The sequence below is a fragment of the Xiphophorus couchianus genome, chromosome 1, assembly GCF_001444195.1.
Source record: "Xiphophorus couchianus chromosome 1, X_couchianus-1.0, whole genome shotgun sequence".
Classification (NCBI taxonomy): Eukaryota; Metazoa; Chordata; class Actinopteri; order Cyprinodontiformes; family Poeciliidae; genus Xiphophorus; species Xiphophorus couchianus.
In genome coordinates this window covers 22,572,754-22,592,019 of record NC_040228.1, presented here as the reverse complement: position 1 = coordinate 22,592,019, position 19,266 = coordinate 22,572,754, and the positions used below count along the sequence as shown (strand labels likewise).

At 37.0% G+C, this 19,266-nt stretch overlaps 1 protein-coding gene across 2 annotated transcripts in view; it reads left to right on the top strand.

Annotated features, from left to right (window-relative positions):
- scube3 (signal peptide, CUB domain, EGF-like 3) overlaps window positions 1-19,266 on the top strand; it is a 112,436-nt gene that overhangs the window by 21,632 nt on the left and 71,538 nt on the right. For both annotated transcript variants that reach the window (XM_028019064.1, XM_028019056.1), the window contains exons 2-3: window positions 4,058-4,180; window positions 10,909-11,034. In XM_028019064.1, the coding sequence (XP_027874865.1) occupies window positions 4,058-4,180; window positions 10,909-11,034 (249 nt within the window). The remainder of the gene's footprint in view (window positions 1-4,057; window positions 4,181-10,908; window positions 11,035-19,266) is intronic.

The window sequence follows — 19,266 nt, the reverse complement described above, 5'->3', positions numbered from 1 at the left end:
AGAGAAAGAGAAGGACGTCCTGAATACACAACAGTGTGTATTTGTCAGTTTGTGATGTTTATGTGATCATTGCAGTATTCATTCTGAAAAATGAGACTGCTCTCCAGGTGAATCCTTCATCCATCTTCCGCAAAATGTTTATGCCAAATTCAGATTTTGAATGCATTTGAACATGTGAGTGGTCCTTGCAGACCAGAAAGATAAAGTGAACAAGTTCTCCAGTGGGGAACATTAATAACACAATGAAAAGACGAATTCTTTCAGTTTCTGCAACAATGAATCTCACCACAGAGCTTTGCACCAAGAACCCTGACAGTAAGACAGATATGTTGCTGTGATTAATACCTCTTCTATTAAAAAGCATACTTCTTCACCCCTTGTGCCCCTGCTCATAGTGTAGACGACATGAGACAGGATAGAAGAGCCAAGCTAAAGGGCTAATATCCCTCTTCCATAATAATCAATGTAAGCTTGACAAAAGTCCTGCAACAAACTGTGGAAAATTGTAAAATATGTGCCACCTACTCAGAAACGGTGCTACATACTAAAATACACCATAAACTCACGAAGGTTGATAAATCATTATTGGAAAACACTTAGGATCCACCAGTGTACGGTGTCAGGTTGGATTTCATTGTAGAGACAAAAGAAAACAAATGTTTAATTCCTGTGTGTTCTGTGAGTACAAACCCTTTTCCAAGGTTCGAATGATAAAATGTTTTTTGTCTTGAGGTTGACTCAGATAGAGACATGGTATTAACTTTGTAGAGAATACTGTGTTCTGAGAAATGTTGAAAGATGCACTCTAACAGTTATACATAACTGAACCAAATTGGTTGAAAAAAAAGCTTTTAGATATGGTTATACTCTATTTATTTACAAAATATTAGATTTAATTCTGCACCTGTTGTAGTTTAATTTAATTTAGGGTTATTAGGTAACACCAACTTCTACATCTCAGTTCAGTTTAAGATCTTATTAGGAAACTACACATGGTTTTTCTCCCTAATTCCTCCCTGTGGCTCCCTCACTGTATTGCAATGAAAACTTTTAACATGGCCATAAAAAAACTTTCCCTAGATTAATGTTGTAAAAGGCAGATCTATAAAGCTTCTGATGGAAATACAGAAAGGGCCATTTATGCTAAAGCCATGAAGTCTCTTAATTTGTTTATTTGCACATGCAGCTGAAAAGTATTTTTATTTATTTTTTTTAGTACCTGTTTTTATTTTTTATAAAATGTAATTTCCACAGTTTGGAAAACAGGAATTTTCCTCTTGTGATTGTTAAATGAAATGTTCTAAGGTTAACAAGTGAAAAACGAGACGAAAAAGAAGCTGATACCTCTCTCCGGATTACATTGGAAAATGAAGCCAAAGCCTCTCGCAGAGCGTACTGGGCCCTGGAGATCCAGGTTTAGGGATCACTGCTTTATACCATGTTGCTGTTGCCATTTAATATAGAACAAATCATTTATACCAAATATTTAATCAAAGCCACCGCTAGTTCAAGAAACAAAAGGCTTTCGAAAGGCCTAGTAAAGACTTAAATCTAATTGAGGAGTTGTGGCATGACCCTAAAGAGGATGTTCATGCTCTAGATCCCTCCAATGTGGCTGAATGAAAACAATCAAACAAGAGTTGTTCAAAATTTGTCCGCATCAATATAAAAGACTCGTTACTAATTGCAAACACTCGATTAGATGAGATCACAATTTTGTGGGCTCCTCAGACTCTGGTCTGTCTGCGATTTTTTTTTTTTTGCTCCTTTGTGATTTCACCTCTTCCTTTTGTAGTTATGTCTGAACATAGTTTACAAATTTGAAGCGTTTGTAGGTTTAAAAAAAGCCCAGCATCATTTTGGTGCACATTCATGCCGAACCAAAAGGTCCATAGTGAAAACCTTGGCTATGAATACATGTACAGTTACACCCTTTAGGAGGAACATCCTGTACTCATAAAAATACCATGTTTAGTCACCTCTGGTAGCTCTCCAAAGCAGTCTTGTTTGGTGCGCTGTCGTTTAAATTAATGTGGTCAAAAAGTCATGGTAAAGAATTTAAAATACATTTGATAAACCATATTGCATTTATTGGCTGATGCGTACAAAATTTTCTTGGAGTTAGACGTTGTGCTGTTGGTTAGAGTTCAATATTAAATTGATTATATAAATCTTTGACATTGGCGGTCAGTGATGATGTATCAAAAGACTGACATGAGCTCCAAAAAGTCTTGATATTCTGCTGCGTTTTTGTCATTTCCCTTTGCCGCCTGCAGACTTTATGTGTAGCCCTATGTAGCTGATATGCTAAGCCCAGAGGTTTAGGTTGTAGGTCATTTCCCATTGGGCTCAGGAAACTCCTGCAAAGGGTTTGTGATAAGAGTGAATTTTGAGAGCTATGTAAACCTGATTAGGCCATTCTTCCCCTGTGTGCAGGAGGGTAATCCCAAACACCTGGGCTAGTTAACTGAGATTCTGGGGGATTAGGAGTTCTGTGAAGGCAAACCTGATCTTGCTTCTGGTCATACCCATTTGCATTCTTGTCTGTTTATATTCGCTTCTTTTGTCATTTGAAATTAGCAGGGTTTTGATAACATTTTCTTTTTCTCCAGAGCAACTTTGAGAATTTGGCAAAATCATCTATTCGTGCTTTCTTTCCGGGTAGATATGGACTGCACATTCGTCTTCGATGAAAGATTGTAATGAAGGAAATGTATTTCAGACTGCTGGCCAATTATTGTTTTAAAAATGATTTTTCATTTTTATCCATTAGTCAACAGGAATGCATGAGCTGGTCAGTAGGTTAGTGTTGGCTCTATGAAATTCCTGAAAAATAATTACATGAGTAGAAACAATTGATTTACTTTTAGAGGTGCTATGTAAATCTTTTCAGAAGCATAAATATTTTGTTATAAAGTACTACAAAACAGCTGGTTTTGTAGTACCAGCCATTTTCCATTATACTTTGATGTTTTAGTTATAGAGTTGTCTTATTTGGGGTGTCTAAATCTTTTTGTGTTGTAAGAATCTTTTCAAACGAACATGAAACATTGTTGACTCTGACTAAGAAATAAAGATCAGGCATCAGTTTTAAAGCTGCTAACCAGCTAATATCAGCTTGTTATCTTTGTCCTACTCTATACATATCAGTATAACAAAATTGGATTTTTTTCAGTCTTTTTAATGAAAACAAAAGAACAGTAGCAATAATTTCTGAGTTTCTTTTGTATAAAAGCAATTCAATATAAATTTGTTTTAATATTTTGAGTAAACAATGATGCTGTAGTGTTTTTTATTTAATGTTACAAAACCACGGGAATCTCCAACAGCCCATAACTATAATATGAGGATGTAAAGAGTTGACTGTTTCTCAGTTTTCAATTGTACATAAGTATTCAGCTTCCATCATATTCTCACAGATTTTTAACTGAGGAGGTTTTCAGTTCTGCATATGGAGGCTTTTACTCCAGAGCCAAAAGTTATCGAACTGATAAAGAAGTTTCAATTTGAGACAAGAAACTACATTACTGTCCAAAATCCTCCCCCTCTGCTTATTTGAGCTGCCGTCACACTGATTAGACAGGGTTAATCTAGCTTATGACACCATGATGACATGCTGGAAACATTCACTGACATGGTGCCTTTTGAGAGAGGTAGACCATTCTTGGACAGGAGCCTAATCTTCATCGCAATTCCAATTAATATTGTTTCAGCAGCTCCAAGGTTCAGAACTAAGCAGCTGGCTGGTTTATACTTTCATTTTTACTTTTTTTTTTTAGACTGTCCAAGACAACCGCAAGTGGCAAGAACGTTAGATTCTAAGATCTACATTTCAAAAGCAGGATTTTGTTTGACTAAAATTCGGGGAAATCAATTCAGAGATAAAGCGCACGCAACAGATTTATGTCTATTGAATGTTGTTTTTGTTGATTTTCCATCTTCCAGGATGTGCTATATCTTCAAGTGCTTAAGAAAAAAAAAGGCTACTGGACCCAACACACATCCGTGGTTATCTGTAACAGCTTATTTACTGCCCTTTCTCCCTGCTCTTTCCTAGATGTGGATGAATGTGCAGAGGCTCTAGACAACTGCAGCATCGACGCCATCTGTCAGAACACCCCAAAGTCTTATAAATGCATTTGCAAGTCTGGCTACAAAGGTGATGGCAAACACTGTGAAGGTAAGTCCCATGGTGCCTGATGTCTGAGATTTAAACCACTGCAACCCTCTGTGCAAGCCTGCGAGAAATGTTGAGAACACTGCGATGCATTGCTCTGTACAGCTTTATATATGCTTTTAAGGCCAGTGACAGGCTTGATAAGAGATTCTGTCTCAGCTGAAATAACTCATTAGCTTTGCAATTTTCCCAACGAGGGAGGAGGACCAACCGAGAAAGCTATAACCAGAGGAAAGTGGAAGCCAGGTGCAGAGTGCTCCTTTGTGACAAGATGAAATGAAGCAGTAAATTTCCTACACATGTTTGAGGAGAAAATTAAGATAGTGGCTGAAACGGCAGTCGGAGGCCCTGCCAAGCTGTCGGGGATATTCACACTGCCAGCAGCAGGACTTTCAGCCTAAAACAAGTTTGTTTTTGTAGCCTCTTTTAATGTGCTCAAAACCCTCAGATCATTATATCCAACCAATTTTATTACTGCCTTTATAAAAACCATATTTCACAATACTGTTTGTTTTAAACCAGCATTATTCTTTCATGTATTCGACTGGCGCTTTTCATGGCCTTGCGCCTTAGGTTATAAAAGTTTGTTTTATTGAGTCTGTTGTAAAAAATTTCAGTTTCCATTGAAGTGTAGGTTAGTTGAGCTTCTTAAGGACGCGAGAAACAACATTTAAAAGCAACATTCATCAAATTAAAACATATCAAAGTGTTGCATTAAATCTTGGTACAACTTATAAAAGAATCTTTTTTGGCTGACAGCAGAATCAACTTTCACATCAATTTTTGATTGTTCCACTGAGGTGAGCCATGCAACAATATAAAGAAGATGCTCACAGTTTCTTCTTTTTATGTGGAAGGAAAATAATAGCTTTTAAGTTCTTGTCATACATGGAAATCTCAAAAGTATGGCATGTGTTTGTATTCAGGTCCCCTCCATAACTACTTCACCAGTACCTTTACCACAATTACAGTTCCAAGTATTTTGGGATATGTTTTTTAGGATTTAGAGACAACGTTTTGTACCAAAGTTTTTGGTGATAATAAAAATAAAAAATTGAAATATTGTTTAGTAATTTAAGCCTGCTTCAAACTTTTCCACATAATAATTCCTGACTTGTCTGGTGTGTTCTTTGGTCATCATAATGCTGTATGCTGTTCTTTCCTTAATGTTCTCTAACAAATCTCTGAGGCAAAGTTATGGGCTATGGAGCCTTAATCTCACCATAAATACAGAACAGATGTATTTATACTGATATTAAATAACACTCAGCTGGACTCTACTTTCTAACTTGGTGACTTCTGAAGGTTTTTATTTGTAAAAAAGCATTAAAAGTGTGTATTATGTTTCTTCCATTAAACAGTTATACACTGCTCCGTGTTAGTCTAGCACATAAAGTCCTAATGATATACTCCGTGGTTTATGGTAAAGTTCAAGGCGGATGAACACAACACTGTATGTTGGTAGCATATGTGTAGAAACCTGGGGCATTGCACAACCCGTCACTCATTGACTGCGTAAAGAAATTCCACATATGAGAGCACGGTGATGACAGAATCATAACGTTTGTAAGTTTTCTTTCTCCGATGGCAACAGAAAGATGGACCAGGGTTTAGGAATGCTCAGCAAAGTACAGATTATTTATTAAAGGATTTTCTGTGTGGTCAGGACCCCAAAAATGTGCTACTTTACTTTCCAGCAGGACAACATAAACTAACCAAGCTTGAAATGTTAGAAAATAACTCCTTCAATAAAATCTGGAAATCTTGTTTAGTAGAACAGAAAGGGCTGAATGCTGCTTTTGGAGGCTACCTATTTATAACATTTGAATTTTAACCATTTTAAGCAGACAAAAATGACAATAATATTGTAAAAAAAGTGAAGTAATCTTAACATGATATTGTAAAATGGGAACACTTGCAATGATCTGACAGCTTTAACCAACAAATTCATTTAAACCCTCAGAGAAATGGCCTATAAGAGGGGATTAACAACAGGAATGATCTGTTTTCTGTGGTAGTCCACAAGGTAGTCCACAAGGTAGTCCACTATCTGTGGACTACCTTGTGTTAAATGGAGTTATTTTATGTTCTCAGTCCACCTTGTTTGGGCTCCCATATAGGCCTCTCAACACTAATCATAACTCCACTTAGGCTGTCATAACAATCTCCTATCTTCCCATCTCTCCGTCTCATTTTTTTCTTTAATGTACCATTTCTTCCAGTTTCAACCACTTAATCTCATCCAACTGCCCATATTTGCATTTCATCAGTGATTCATAGTTTGTCTGTAATGTCATCATTAAAAATAAAGCAAAGACTAATTTTATTCCAGATTCCTTTCTGACTGCATACATGCTTGTGAAATCATTTTGTTTACTTTAACAGCTCCGTCTCTTTAGTGTCCTAGCCAAAAATATGTTTTGTATGACTAGCTGCATATTTTGCCACTGACTTTGTTCTCTGCTTAATGGTAGAGGCTTTTAATGTCCGGTGTTTAGAAAAACGCTGTTGATACTTGTAGAATGCTGCCTGTAATAAAATTCCAAGGGGGGTGAAAAGGGGGATGTCTTGGCATGAATTTGGTCAAAACTTTAGGGCATTAAATATAGCATAAAACCTTGGCTGTCAGAATGAGGCTTTAAAAGCTGAACAATAAAAGTCAGAAAAATGGTGGCGGGTGTCCAAGTTACATCAGTAGCAGGTGAATCAGCTTTTTGCCTCAGCTTGTTACTCCTCTGAAGTACTCGTTAGGGAAGATGAGAGCAAAATGGGGGAATTTATACTTTTTAGAATTGTAAGGAATACATTTTAATTTAATCATTGAACATTTAAAAATGGAATTCTTTTAATAATATGAAACTTGAAACTTTGGAGCAAGATAATGTATTTTTGTTCTCATTAAAATCATTCATCTTGTGTTGAGGGTTCAGAGGTTAGACATTTCCCAGCTGAGTGATAATTTGTATGAACTCCTGGAGTTTTACATCTGGAATAATATTGTCACTATGCAAAATGAATATCTCTGAATAAAATGGTATAGCAAATCAGCAAAGTGCTGGCAACCCATTGTCTACTCATTACTTTAGCTTAACTAAAGTGATTCATTAACATTTTACATGTTGTTTTGCACAGCAGGTAAATGTGTAAATTTATCTGTCAGTAAAGTAATATAATCTGAGTTTGAACATTTTAGAAAAAATTTGACCTTTAAGTATATATTTATTCATGTTAATATATGTTTGGGTTTTTTGTTGCCATTTTTAACCTTTTCAAATACAAGTAAAAAAAAAGAAAAGGAAAAAAATACACAATGCTGAAAAACGGGCAAAACTAATACAGAAACCGATCATGTCGATGGCAAGAACACAAAGTGTTGAAGTGTTTTTACAAAATGACCAATTTTTGCACCAATCTTGTTAATACTATGGACAACCTTGTTTGGATAATACTGTTTTTTCTGTGTAATTTAACTTCAATTTATTGCAGAACACTTGCCTATTTGTGGATTTTGTCATAGAACATAGGAAAATTCATCTTGGGATGCTGAAGTATCTAGGTGCAATATTACTTGACACAATCATGGCTGGCGTTTGCAAAGCAATTAATCCACAATTTTTTATTTTTTTTTACTTTGGCGCTGATCGGCTGTATCCCCAATAGCAGAAGTTAAAAAGACTGTAGATGTCAGCTTCTGTGGTATTTCTAAGATGGTTTTCCCTGTGCTTGTTAATGAATATTAAAATATATTTGGTGTGTGAACTGCAAAAATAGGGAGTTACAACTGTTTTAAGGGTTCAGAATTCATATATTTTAACTATTTGCAGGCTGTAAAACATTTGTATTGAAACAAATCATAATCTCTACTCTGCTTGGTTTAATTTATTTATTATTTTTTTAAATTTAGAACTTGTTTTGACAAGTTCTGGTTTTGAGCAGTTCTGAATTGATTTGGCTTTGTGTTTTAGATTAGTAGCCTCCTGACAGAGGCCAGAACATTACTTTTAATGACCTGATTTTTCAGAGTTCATAATGCCATGTAGTCTATTGAGGTTCATTGGGCGTTGAGAAGTTCCTCTACCCATAGCATCATAGATTCTTCACCGTAGTCAATAGTGAGCATGAGATGCTTCTGGACCATGGGCGTAGGTTTGGGTATGGACGGTCGTGACATGTCACGACCAATATTCAAGGGATATAAAATAGTCCCGACCAATTTTTGCCATATAAATAAAAAAAAAGAACATATGTATTTTTTAACAAAAACAAAATAAATAAACGAAAATCTACATTGATTAGTTTAATATTTCAATATACTACGCAGTGGCAGCATTCATTTTAAATGCTGGTGAGTTGGTGAGTAAGTTGTAAGGTCCCACCAAAACGTAGACCAAACCTACGCCCTTGTTCTGGACGTTGGAATCTTGGATTCACGTCGGCCAATGTGGATGGATTGTTACAATGAAGCTTAGTTTTAGTCTCACTTCAACAAAAACTTTTGTTCTATTGAAAGTCACCATCATTTAGCAAACACCACACCTTTTCATTTGTGATGGTAGAGCAGAAAGTATGTTTTTCAGGTCTCAGGTCGGAACACCTGGTTGGCATTTTGATAGTTCTAATGGTTTTAATGAGGATTTGTTGACTCCGACTCCAAGAAGGCACTGTTTGCTGCAGTTCTCCCACACAAAGTTTTGGATATTTTCTTTAACCTTTCTTACCACCATTGTGCATATTTGCAAGATAAATGAAGTGTCCTGAATCAGCCTACTGGCCAGTAGCTCAATTAAATACATACCTGGTTCATGTCATAGTTACACCCCAAGGAAAGATGAAGTCATATGTTACTAATCAAAATGTCCTTTACACTCTGATCAACTTAAAAAATAAAGTATAAAAAATGCTCAGTCACATTAGTTTTATGGGAATTACTAGAGGTGCAAATAAGTGTGGCACTGATCATTTTGTAAAATGCAATTACTTCCTAACGTTGACCTTTCTCCTCTGTGAATGATTACACTTACGGTAAATTAGAGGTTGGGCTGCTAATGTTTTTGTATGAAATTATGCTACTGAAATAAAAGACAGATTTGTTTTTAAAGCTGTTGCACATCTTGACCAAGGGTACCAGTAAATGTGTAGTGTGCTATAAACAGAAAACATAGCGTGCTTCGTAAAATCTAGTTTGGGAAATAACATCAAACCTTGCTCTGTCTCTTTATGGCACAAATGAAGACAAAGGGTCTGAATGTTCCTAAAAGAATTATAATGGAAAGTGCTTCAAAACACCTTTCATTATGTCCTTAAGCTTTAAAAACACTCAACCATCCTTTGTAAATCAAGAGATTATTTTGTCCCCGGATTCTTTGAGACTGCAGCTCTTTAAAGGAGCTGTAACAGACTTTTACTAATTAATATCCCTGCTAATAAATATGTGGTTGAGATGTAAAGTGTGAACAGCTCAGCTGAACAGCCAGTGATATTTAAAACTTTGCAATATTTTTCTTTCATTTTTCCAACTGCTTTTATGTAGCAATATTTGTTTGTATTTAACCAACATCACTAATACAGCAAAGCTTCCATGATGCATTGGAATAATCTATGTATTTAAGTGAGTTTTTGCTGACTGTTTCAAGTTGCAGTTTCAGTGATGCAAACATCACGGCTTAGCTGGAGCTTCGTGTCAGTCTGTTTCCCTGTTACAGTGCAGCTTTCTTTGCATATTTCCATAATCTCATCACGCTTAAAACTGCAAACATTAAAAAAAAATATCTATGGTAAAATACAACCAGAAATCATTTATTGACTGTTTAATGAGACTGAATAAGATAAAGGAGTTGCTCACAATAAAGCAAAGTTGAGTTTCTGCGTATTTCAGCTTTTTCATGCATCAGCTTTTGCAAGTTTCTGTTTTGCTACTTTCTGTGAAAGTTTTGCTTTGCAATTTTAGTTTGAAATTTTCTTGCATGTTTATATTTGACCTTCAAAGCAGGCAGTAAATATCATAAAAATTACATTTAACATTAAATCATATTTTTAAAAGCACAATTAAAAATTTTGAGTGTCAAGAACTGTGCAGAGCATGATAGTAATAACACAAATAGTTTTCCTTTTTTATTTTTCATTGAATTTCAGCTTTTTGTTTCTTTAGTTGAATGTTGCTATTTGAAATGTACTCTTCTCAAAACACTTTATTTTTATTATTTATTATTCATCCCCTCATAGAATTAAGGTTTAAAGTAACTTTTAATTTAACCAATTGCGTCTGGTTAAATTATAATAAATAAAATAAATAATGTTTTAGACTCGCTCAGCCAGAGTCCTGACTTGAATCCGATAGAGAATTTGTGGAGGGAACAAAATGTTATGGTGATGGTAGGGGAACAATCCAACTTCTAAGACCTGAAGTTCTTCACCAAAGATAAATTGTTCAAACACTTGTAGAGTCATGCAAATTTAGTCAGCATTTAAAAGATTTTTCATTGATTATTAGTATAATCATAATAAATTAAAGGTTAAGGTATAATACATCTTAACATTACATTTTTATACATTAAAACATATATAATTGTGCTCAAAACTGGTACTACTTCTGTTATGTTATCTTTTGAAGGTTTCATTTTGTAAAAACACTTGAATGAACATTTAGATTCATATCTGTGGGGTGTATCAATAATTTTGAGTTCAACTGTAAGCATGTTCACATTTGTTTATTTTTTTTTATTTCCCTGCAGATGTCGATGAGTGTGCGACTGAGTACAACGGAGGGTGTGTCCATGAGTGCATCAATATCCCAGGAAATTACAGGTGCACATGCTATGACGGTTTCCGTTTGGCCCATGATGGGCACAACTGTCTCGGTGAGTAAAACTGCTTGCATAGTTCCAGCAGCAGCAGCCTTTGTTCTGCATGTTTTTGTCAAATGATTTAACTGTAGAGCTGAAGTTTGTCATGGAAAAATCCTTTGTTAGGAGAATATTTATTAAGAATATGTATCACACTTGGTCTGATTTGGGCATTAAGTCTGTGTATAGCTTGTTTTTTTCAGCATGAATAAGGTCTTTTTAGGAATGGTGATGTATGACTGAAGGCTGGTTTGAACTGCTGCTTCGGATATCTGCTACTTCCTTGCTCAAGGAGCGGTTATTCTACACATATGTTTTTACAAAACGAAAGTTGAAACCTTTTTTATAATAAGCAGGATGAAAGGGAGAAAAAAATTATGAAAAGATTTACACTGAGCTGAGAGCTCAGAGCGAGCCGTGAGTCATTGATTTTTCCCATGGTGTAAAATTTCACCATTGTGCCGTTCAACCTGGCCTCACACAGGACCTGTAACGCTTAAACTGTTGTGAAATTAAGGGGGATACAGCTCCCTTGCTGCTGCTGATAGTTGCTTAACATAGACATCATCCACCCACCCCCATCCTGTTTCTCTGTCTTGCCCCTTCTTTCCCGTTCCCCCACCCTACATTCCTTTTGTTTTGCTTTGAAATCCTCAAGTCAAACCCACTGCTCCTCCGAAATCATCTCTCCAGGCTGCTATTTCAGCATGAAGCGTCTTCTTTGATTTCTTTGAGGAGGAAAAAGGCGTCTTGTTACAGCAGGTTTAGCTCTGAGTTCAAGTGATGATTGAAAAATGTATCAACAGTTAACAGTGATTCAGTGTAAAAAGCTTTTACATGTGGGCACTGTGGCAACACATTTGTATTACTCCCACATTTACCCAATGAGCTACATGTAAGGCTGGGATTAAGGTACGCTGGAATGGAAAATGCATTTTTAGATTAGTAATAATCTTGTCCTGACTTGACTGTGAACTCTTGGCTCCCTTGTGCTTTTGCCTTTCTCTCCCTCTATCTTCATCGCTTGTGTCTGGAGTATAAATTGGGACTATTTTCCAAGTCATTTAGCAGCAGCGTCCAGCGGCTCATGGATCATTTGTCGTACCATGGATCAACTACTGCCTTGCGTGCAGGTGTGTAATTGTAATCCGTGGTTGTCTGGCTGCTGCGTCAAAGTTGCATCTATCAAGCCCTTTGATAGTTTCTCAAAGTGAAACTTCCACAAGCCGAGAGAATGTTTGTTATATTTTCACGTAAACGTGATTTCGGTCAGACAACTCACGTGTAAATCTTTCAGTACATCTGTCATCCAAACGCTTCCAGGTTCTTGTCACTTAAACGCCGTGCTGCTCAACATTGGATGATGAGCACTTCTCTACTTGACAATGTTTTTTGCATATCAGGAAGTGATGAGAAGTTCTCTGATCTCGGAGCCCAAGGGGCATGCTGGAGTGGTGGAGGGTCAGAAGCAGCAGCAGCACAGGCTGGTGCAGCATATAACATTCAAAGTGCAGCTGGAAGTTTTGAATCTTAAATAGATTGGCCAAGTAATTAGGGTATTCTTTACATATTCTGCAGAATATGAGAGTCATCACATGTGATGCAGCAGCACATGTTGAGTTGACTGCTGGAAGTAGCTTGTAGCGGTTGCTCCATTTGTTGGAAAGTGCACGACCCATTGTGGAAAAACTTTGAGATAAAGTTTGAGTCCTTTCATTTTTTTCTCAAAAAGAATCCTGATCCTGCCAAATTAGTAAACCTACACTTTATATTTACACCTAACTCACTGATATTACGCAAGGATTAAAGGGACATGTCATGAAAAACAACCCTTATGTTGCGTATGAAGACGCTTGCCTTTCCTTAAGAAATTAAAGTTCTTTTGGAAAGTGTTTCTATGCAGTTTGTTCATTCATTTATATGCCCACAGCCCCTCCACCCATCTCTCCCCCTGTTCATCCATCTGTTTGCCCACCATCCATCTGTCCACCCATCTATCAATTCATAAACCCATACATCGGCCCATGCATCTCTCCTTCAGACCATCAATAGCAGAGGTGTCAAACTCCAGAGGTTCTGTGTCCTTCAAGTTTTTGATATATCTCAAGTCCAGTTCACCTGAATCAGTTCACTAAACTGCACTCAGGTTCATGAGGAGGTAATTAAAGTCCTGCTAATCACCTAATTATGCAATTCAGGACACATGTAATAGTTGCAGAAGGTTGACCCTCTACAATTGGATTATGACACCTCTGTCATAATTCAGTCCATTCAGTCATCAAGCAGTCTGTTTATCCATCTATTATTTAGATTTAGTATTTATATCGTCAGAATAACTAAAAAATTATTTAGGATTTTTGCTCAATGAGTAGAAACCCAATTTTAAAGAAGTGTCTTTTTCCTAAGAATTGAGTTCCTTAATACCTGCGCTCTGCACTGCTAAGGTAATAATCCTCAACACAAGCACAAGTGAGGAGAGGAAGCAGTGCAGCAGAGGTTTCATGTTAAGACTCCAGCTTCCTTTTCCTGCTTTAAGCTCTTTTCTGGCCCCTAGAGAAGACTGGTATTCCTTGACCTGGGAATAGAGAGCCTAAGCAGATGGTTCCCACACAAGGTTAGATTCTCAGAGCCCAAAGCAGGAGAGGCACACCTGATTCCTAAGAGTTAATTCAATTTCGAGTTCGCAATCTTCAAAGTGCATTACCCCATGTTGTTCTTCCACAGAGCTGCATTGATTTGATCTCTACATTGCTTTGCTCTTTGTGGTCATGGTGCACTTTGAACTCAGAAGGAGGTACAATGCTTTTCTGTTCCAGGAAACAATATCTGTGACTGTCACTTAATTAACACAAGTTAGGACAGCGTACATGCATCCCTGTCTACTTCCTGCTGCATGTGCCTCACAGCTCCTGAAAATTGGATGGGTTGGCAGTGTAATAACATTGGGCGGTGGCAGAAGGCATTGAAGCGTGAAGCAGAACGCTCCGCTGTGTGCCTCACTTGGGGACGCTCTGGTTTCTGAGGTCTTCCCTCTGTCGACCCTGAACCCCCACAAAGATGTCAGAAAGTCAGCAAGGTGGAAACAATGCAATATCACAGCAGACCGCTTCTGTCAGCGTGGAGAGAGATGTCACTCACTGTATAATTTATTTCACACAGAGCTATTGTACCCGACAGGAAAAATGGATATGAACCCTGTAGAACTGTAAAGAGCAGATATGTTTGTATTTCAGAGAGAAAAAATTAAGAAACAAAATCACATTTAGCATTTTAATGTGCCTTTTAAAGGAAGTAAGTTATTTTAAGACACACCTATTTCAAAGAAAAAGAGTCGTTTTTATTACAGTCAATAAAACAGGAAAGTATTTCCATCTATGTATAACAACACAACTTATGAAACAACACTCTCCTTAAATATTTTATGTTGATGACAGGATGTTGCTATGCAAAAAATAGCTTTTTACCAAAAATAGATTAAAATGGTGCTTATTGGCAACATTTCTTTGTGTCTGAGCTTTTGAGATCCTTTCTCATCCCAACATATGTAGCATTAATTTAAAGTGACTTTTTTGGAGTAAAGTGAATTATTATGAGAAAATTAATTGCATTTAACTCATTAGACTTACTAATTTTGAGTGGCTTGAATAATTGTAGCATCGAAATAACATTTTTACATCTTCATTAGTATATTGCAAGTGACACATGTGAGACATTGAGTGTGTAGAGAAAAGTGAGACTTGCACAATTCCCTAACAAAGCTTTATGGTGACAGTTTGGAGAAATAGGAGGGCTGGCACCTGTGAGCATCAGAGTAATGATGCTTGTCACAAGTGGAGCAGAAATTGTTTCAAATGTCACACTTTGTGTTTTCCCTCTGCATTGAAACACAGACAGACTTGGCTTTGACCAAGTGAGCTCTTCAGTTGTTCCAAAAGGTGCCGGTTTGACAAGTCTCCAAGCAACCGCACTCCTACTCAGACCATATTTCTCCTGACCTCTTTCTTATATCACCATTTAAATGTTCACTTTATAAACACAAATTAGAGCTGGAGACTTTGACCTTACTTCTTTTGTATTAGGTGGAAATGTTGGTAATCATTAATGCCAGACTTCAGTTACTCAAATATAACAGCATGACTTTTCTGGAACTTGTGTTTGATTTTTTTTCCCCTTGTGTTTGATTTTTTTTTTCTTTTTTAATCTGACAGTTCTTTTGTTTTTACATCATTTTTTTTAGACTTGAAAATGAATATAACTATCTTGAGCTATGAGTTTGATCAAAACTGAAACGAAACGTTGTCACAATTATGACTTTTTATTGCATATTTTTTATTCATGACAGAATTATGAGGAAATTAATTACTTAATTGCACCTATTCCATGGTGAAACTATAAAAAAATATGTGCTTTTTTGAGTCTGAGGAAAAACTAAGGAATTAGTGTCAATTTAAACCAAAACACACATCCTCTTTGCAATGAAAACCAGATGCAGGAAGCCTGATCGGTTCCCCACCATAACACCAGCATCCCCACATTTATGACCTGTGTGTTTTGGTTAGGGTCCCACAGAAACCAAAATACACTCTTATCATTGCTAACTTGTCAGTCAAGCAGCTTAATATCATAAGCATCTGTATAGACAGCCTCTTTCCTCACAACCACAAATACGTTTCTGCTTTTATCTGGAGCTAAAAGACACAAATAAAGATATTTCTTTCAGTTCTGTAAAAAGAAATGCCACGGTGGTATACAGCCAGAGAGTGACTCACTTGGGAAAGCAAAGGCAGGCTTGAAATAGAAATTATAGATGTTTGACAAGAGTACCACCAGACCTGTGTCTCTGCCTTGTTTACTTGCATTCATCATTCTGCTCTGTCTCGTGTGGCTCCTCTGTCGCACAGGAACAAATACACACACCTTGGCAGGCCATATTCCTTTGATTTTTATTGACCGACACTGATTTGGTTTGTATTGATTGAAAAGGCTTCAATTCCCTCTGCAATCTATAGGGAAATGAATGTGCTTTTACTTTAACCTTCCCCAAAGACGCGACATGATCTATTACATAAAAGCAACCTTATGGGAGAAGCCTCTGAGGTATGGCTTTGAGATGGCAGGTAGGAAAAAAGTCACCTCCTTTCACACTCTTCGCTTAATGGTTGTAATTGTACCGAGACATTGTGCTATGTAGGAAATTCGGATTTGTCTCGTTTGAAAAACTTTGCTTGGATGAGTTTTGGTGCAGCTTTCATAATCCCCAGAGATTAAATGAAAGGAAGCAGCATGCTGATGTATCATTGAACAGGTCCTGACAGCGAAAAGATCAGTGACCTTCATGCTGATTTCCTCTGCAAGGTTTTACATCCATTTGCCTCTCCTCCTGATGCAGCGAACAAAAGCTGCACACCTCTGACAGCTCACACTTGAATGTAACGTTAAATTACTTTTCTTAGCCATATTCTCAATTTTTACTTGTCATCATATGCTTATGGGCATAGAAGTCTTTGAAATTTACCCCATTATTAAAATAAATCTGTCCATTTTTTTAGTGTTGTCAAAACAAGATCAGAGAATAAGGTAATCTACCAAAGAATCTTTAGTGTAGATATTAATTAATAGCAAGGCAATGATGGAATAACCCCTTCATAAGGAGGGTTCATAACTGTCAGGAGAAGAAATTTAAGGTACTAATATGATCAGGAAAACCTGAGCCAAAAGGCAAATCTTTTGATTTATTAATCAATTAATGTTTCAACATTTGGCCATGATTAGAAGATGTGGATCACGGCAGTTAGAGTGAAATCTCTGACACAAAGTAGCTAAAAAATAAAATGTTCTTCCATTGGGTGAATTGGTTATCACTTACTGTAAAATATTCTGAATATAGTAACTGCTCCTCCACACTGTGAGGAATCAGCTGAGTTGCCAAAACTTGTAGTCAAGTCAGAGTGGCAAAACTTCAATATATTTTTACTCAAATAAAAGTAAAAAATAGACATCCAAAAAATACTGAAGAGTAAATAAGTACTTGGTAAAAAAGTCTGTTGATCATGTTCAAGTCATTTTATTGTTGTATCGTCCATCCACTGGGTTTAGCCACTTGTCCCTTATTAAAAACAACAATAACAAAAAATTGAATATCTAGTTAGTTCCATAGTGGGCAATTTTTATTTGTTTCTCTTTATTAAAGCAAAGCTAAAACATACTGAATTATGACTTAAGATAATGTTTGTAGCAATCCATGGTCTGAGTACTGTTATAATCCTAGTTACAAACACATGTTGTCTTACCAAATATTACACCAAATGTATTTTGCAGCATTTAAAAATGCAGGTTTGTGACCAGTTTCTGATTTACAGTGTTTATAAAGATTTGGCCTGCCATTACCAGTTTTACTTGATGCCAGATTCTCTTTAAAACCCAAAGGAATATGTCAACCCAAGTATTATTTAGAATGTTTCTGCACAGTTCCTGATGACATTGGTCATACTGCATATGCAAGAGGAGTTGGGGTAAAACTGCTCATTTTTTATACTAAAGCACAGACAGAATCACACCAGCTGATTTTTAAACCGTCTTCGGGACTGTTGAGAATTAATAATTCTGTGTTTTCCTTCTATCTCTTTTAGCTAATTGCTAAGCTAAGGCTAAGCTAAACCTAAAGGAAATCACATGTTAGGAAATCCAAATGAGAGCTGGGGTAAGGGATGACACACTAGATAACGCCCTCTTTGAGGCGTAGCTCAGAGAGACAAAGGGAATGGGAAACTCTTGTGGGATGCCATTTTGACGTAAAGATAGCATGTCAGAATGGACCAGCTGCATTTTGGTATTAATAAATGGAATTCATAAATTCAACTCACTGACTCGTCTTCAACCTCATACATCACGGACCTTCCATTAGTGGTTAGCGCATTTAGCTTTGCTAACTGCAAGCTATGGTCTCATGGTGTACTCCATTCAGCCTTAACAAGCTGCAGATAGCCCATCTCTACACATGCCAAATAAAATACATCTTCTTTTACCTTCAGTGCTCACTCTGATTTATGTTTAACACATCACTGATATGGAAAATTGTTAATTTTAAGTCTTCGCTCAGTGATAAGATCTATGCTGAAGAACTGTATCAAAATGACAGAGTAGCTCTTAATTAGGCCCGAGCAGCAAAGCGCTGCGAAGGCCTATTGTATCTGTACTGTTTATTATTACAATTCTTCCCACCTCTTCGTGTGCCTTTTTGGGGGCTTTATCATATTCAAAAACTCACCAAACTTGGCGGTCGCGACTAGAAAATTAAAAAATTTTGAATTTTAAGGTTGTCGCAAAAATCGCAAAAAAAATTGCTCAACGCCGGCAACTAGCAATTTTCTGTTGACACAATGGTATGAACGTACTTCATCGTAGAGACATGAAATTTGGTACACTTGTAGAGCTCACCAAAAGACTCAGAACTCACATTTAATGTTATAAGCCAACATCACAGGAAGTCGGCCATTTTGTATTGAACGTCCATTTTTTACCTCGATTTTGACGTTTACAGCCTTTGCATTTGATCGAACTCCTCCTAGGGATTTCGATTGATCGACTTCAAACTTGGTCAGTCTGATCATAAGGCATGTCTGATTTAAAGTTATCAAATTGGTGAGTTTTGGAGCATGTTGAAGGGGGGTTAGCAGGGGTCAAAGTTCACCTACTCGCCATGAAACACGAAACTCTTATATTTCCTATACAAAAACACATAGAGGGACCAAACTTTCAGTGATTGATCGTCATGGGGTGCCCTACAATACCCTATGGTCAAATGATGACATCACTTAGGCCACGCCCCCTGAGAACAGGAAGTGTCATGTTTTACTGTGAACGGTCGCTATCTTAGCCCTTTGACCTAATCAACATGAAACTGTGTCCAGAGACAGAAGACATGTTGGTGTGTTGAGCATTCTAACCCCGACCGGCTTTGACATAGCAGTTGGGCGTGGCGGCGTGGCGAAGTGACCTGTAACGCCGTTGCCATACGTTTGGCTCTGAATTCCACAATTTCGGGCCCAGCTGCTCCAAACTCACTAGGATGGATCCTTATCCACCCACCGACAGGAATTCATAAAAAATGTGGTGGGCGTGGCCTAATTTCTCTATAGGGCCCCCTAGAGTATTTTAAATGAACAGCCCCAAGCCATGCTTTAACCTAGAATTACGAAACTTGGTACACATGTGTATCTTGTCAGGACGTACAAAAAAGTCTATTAG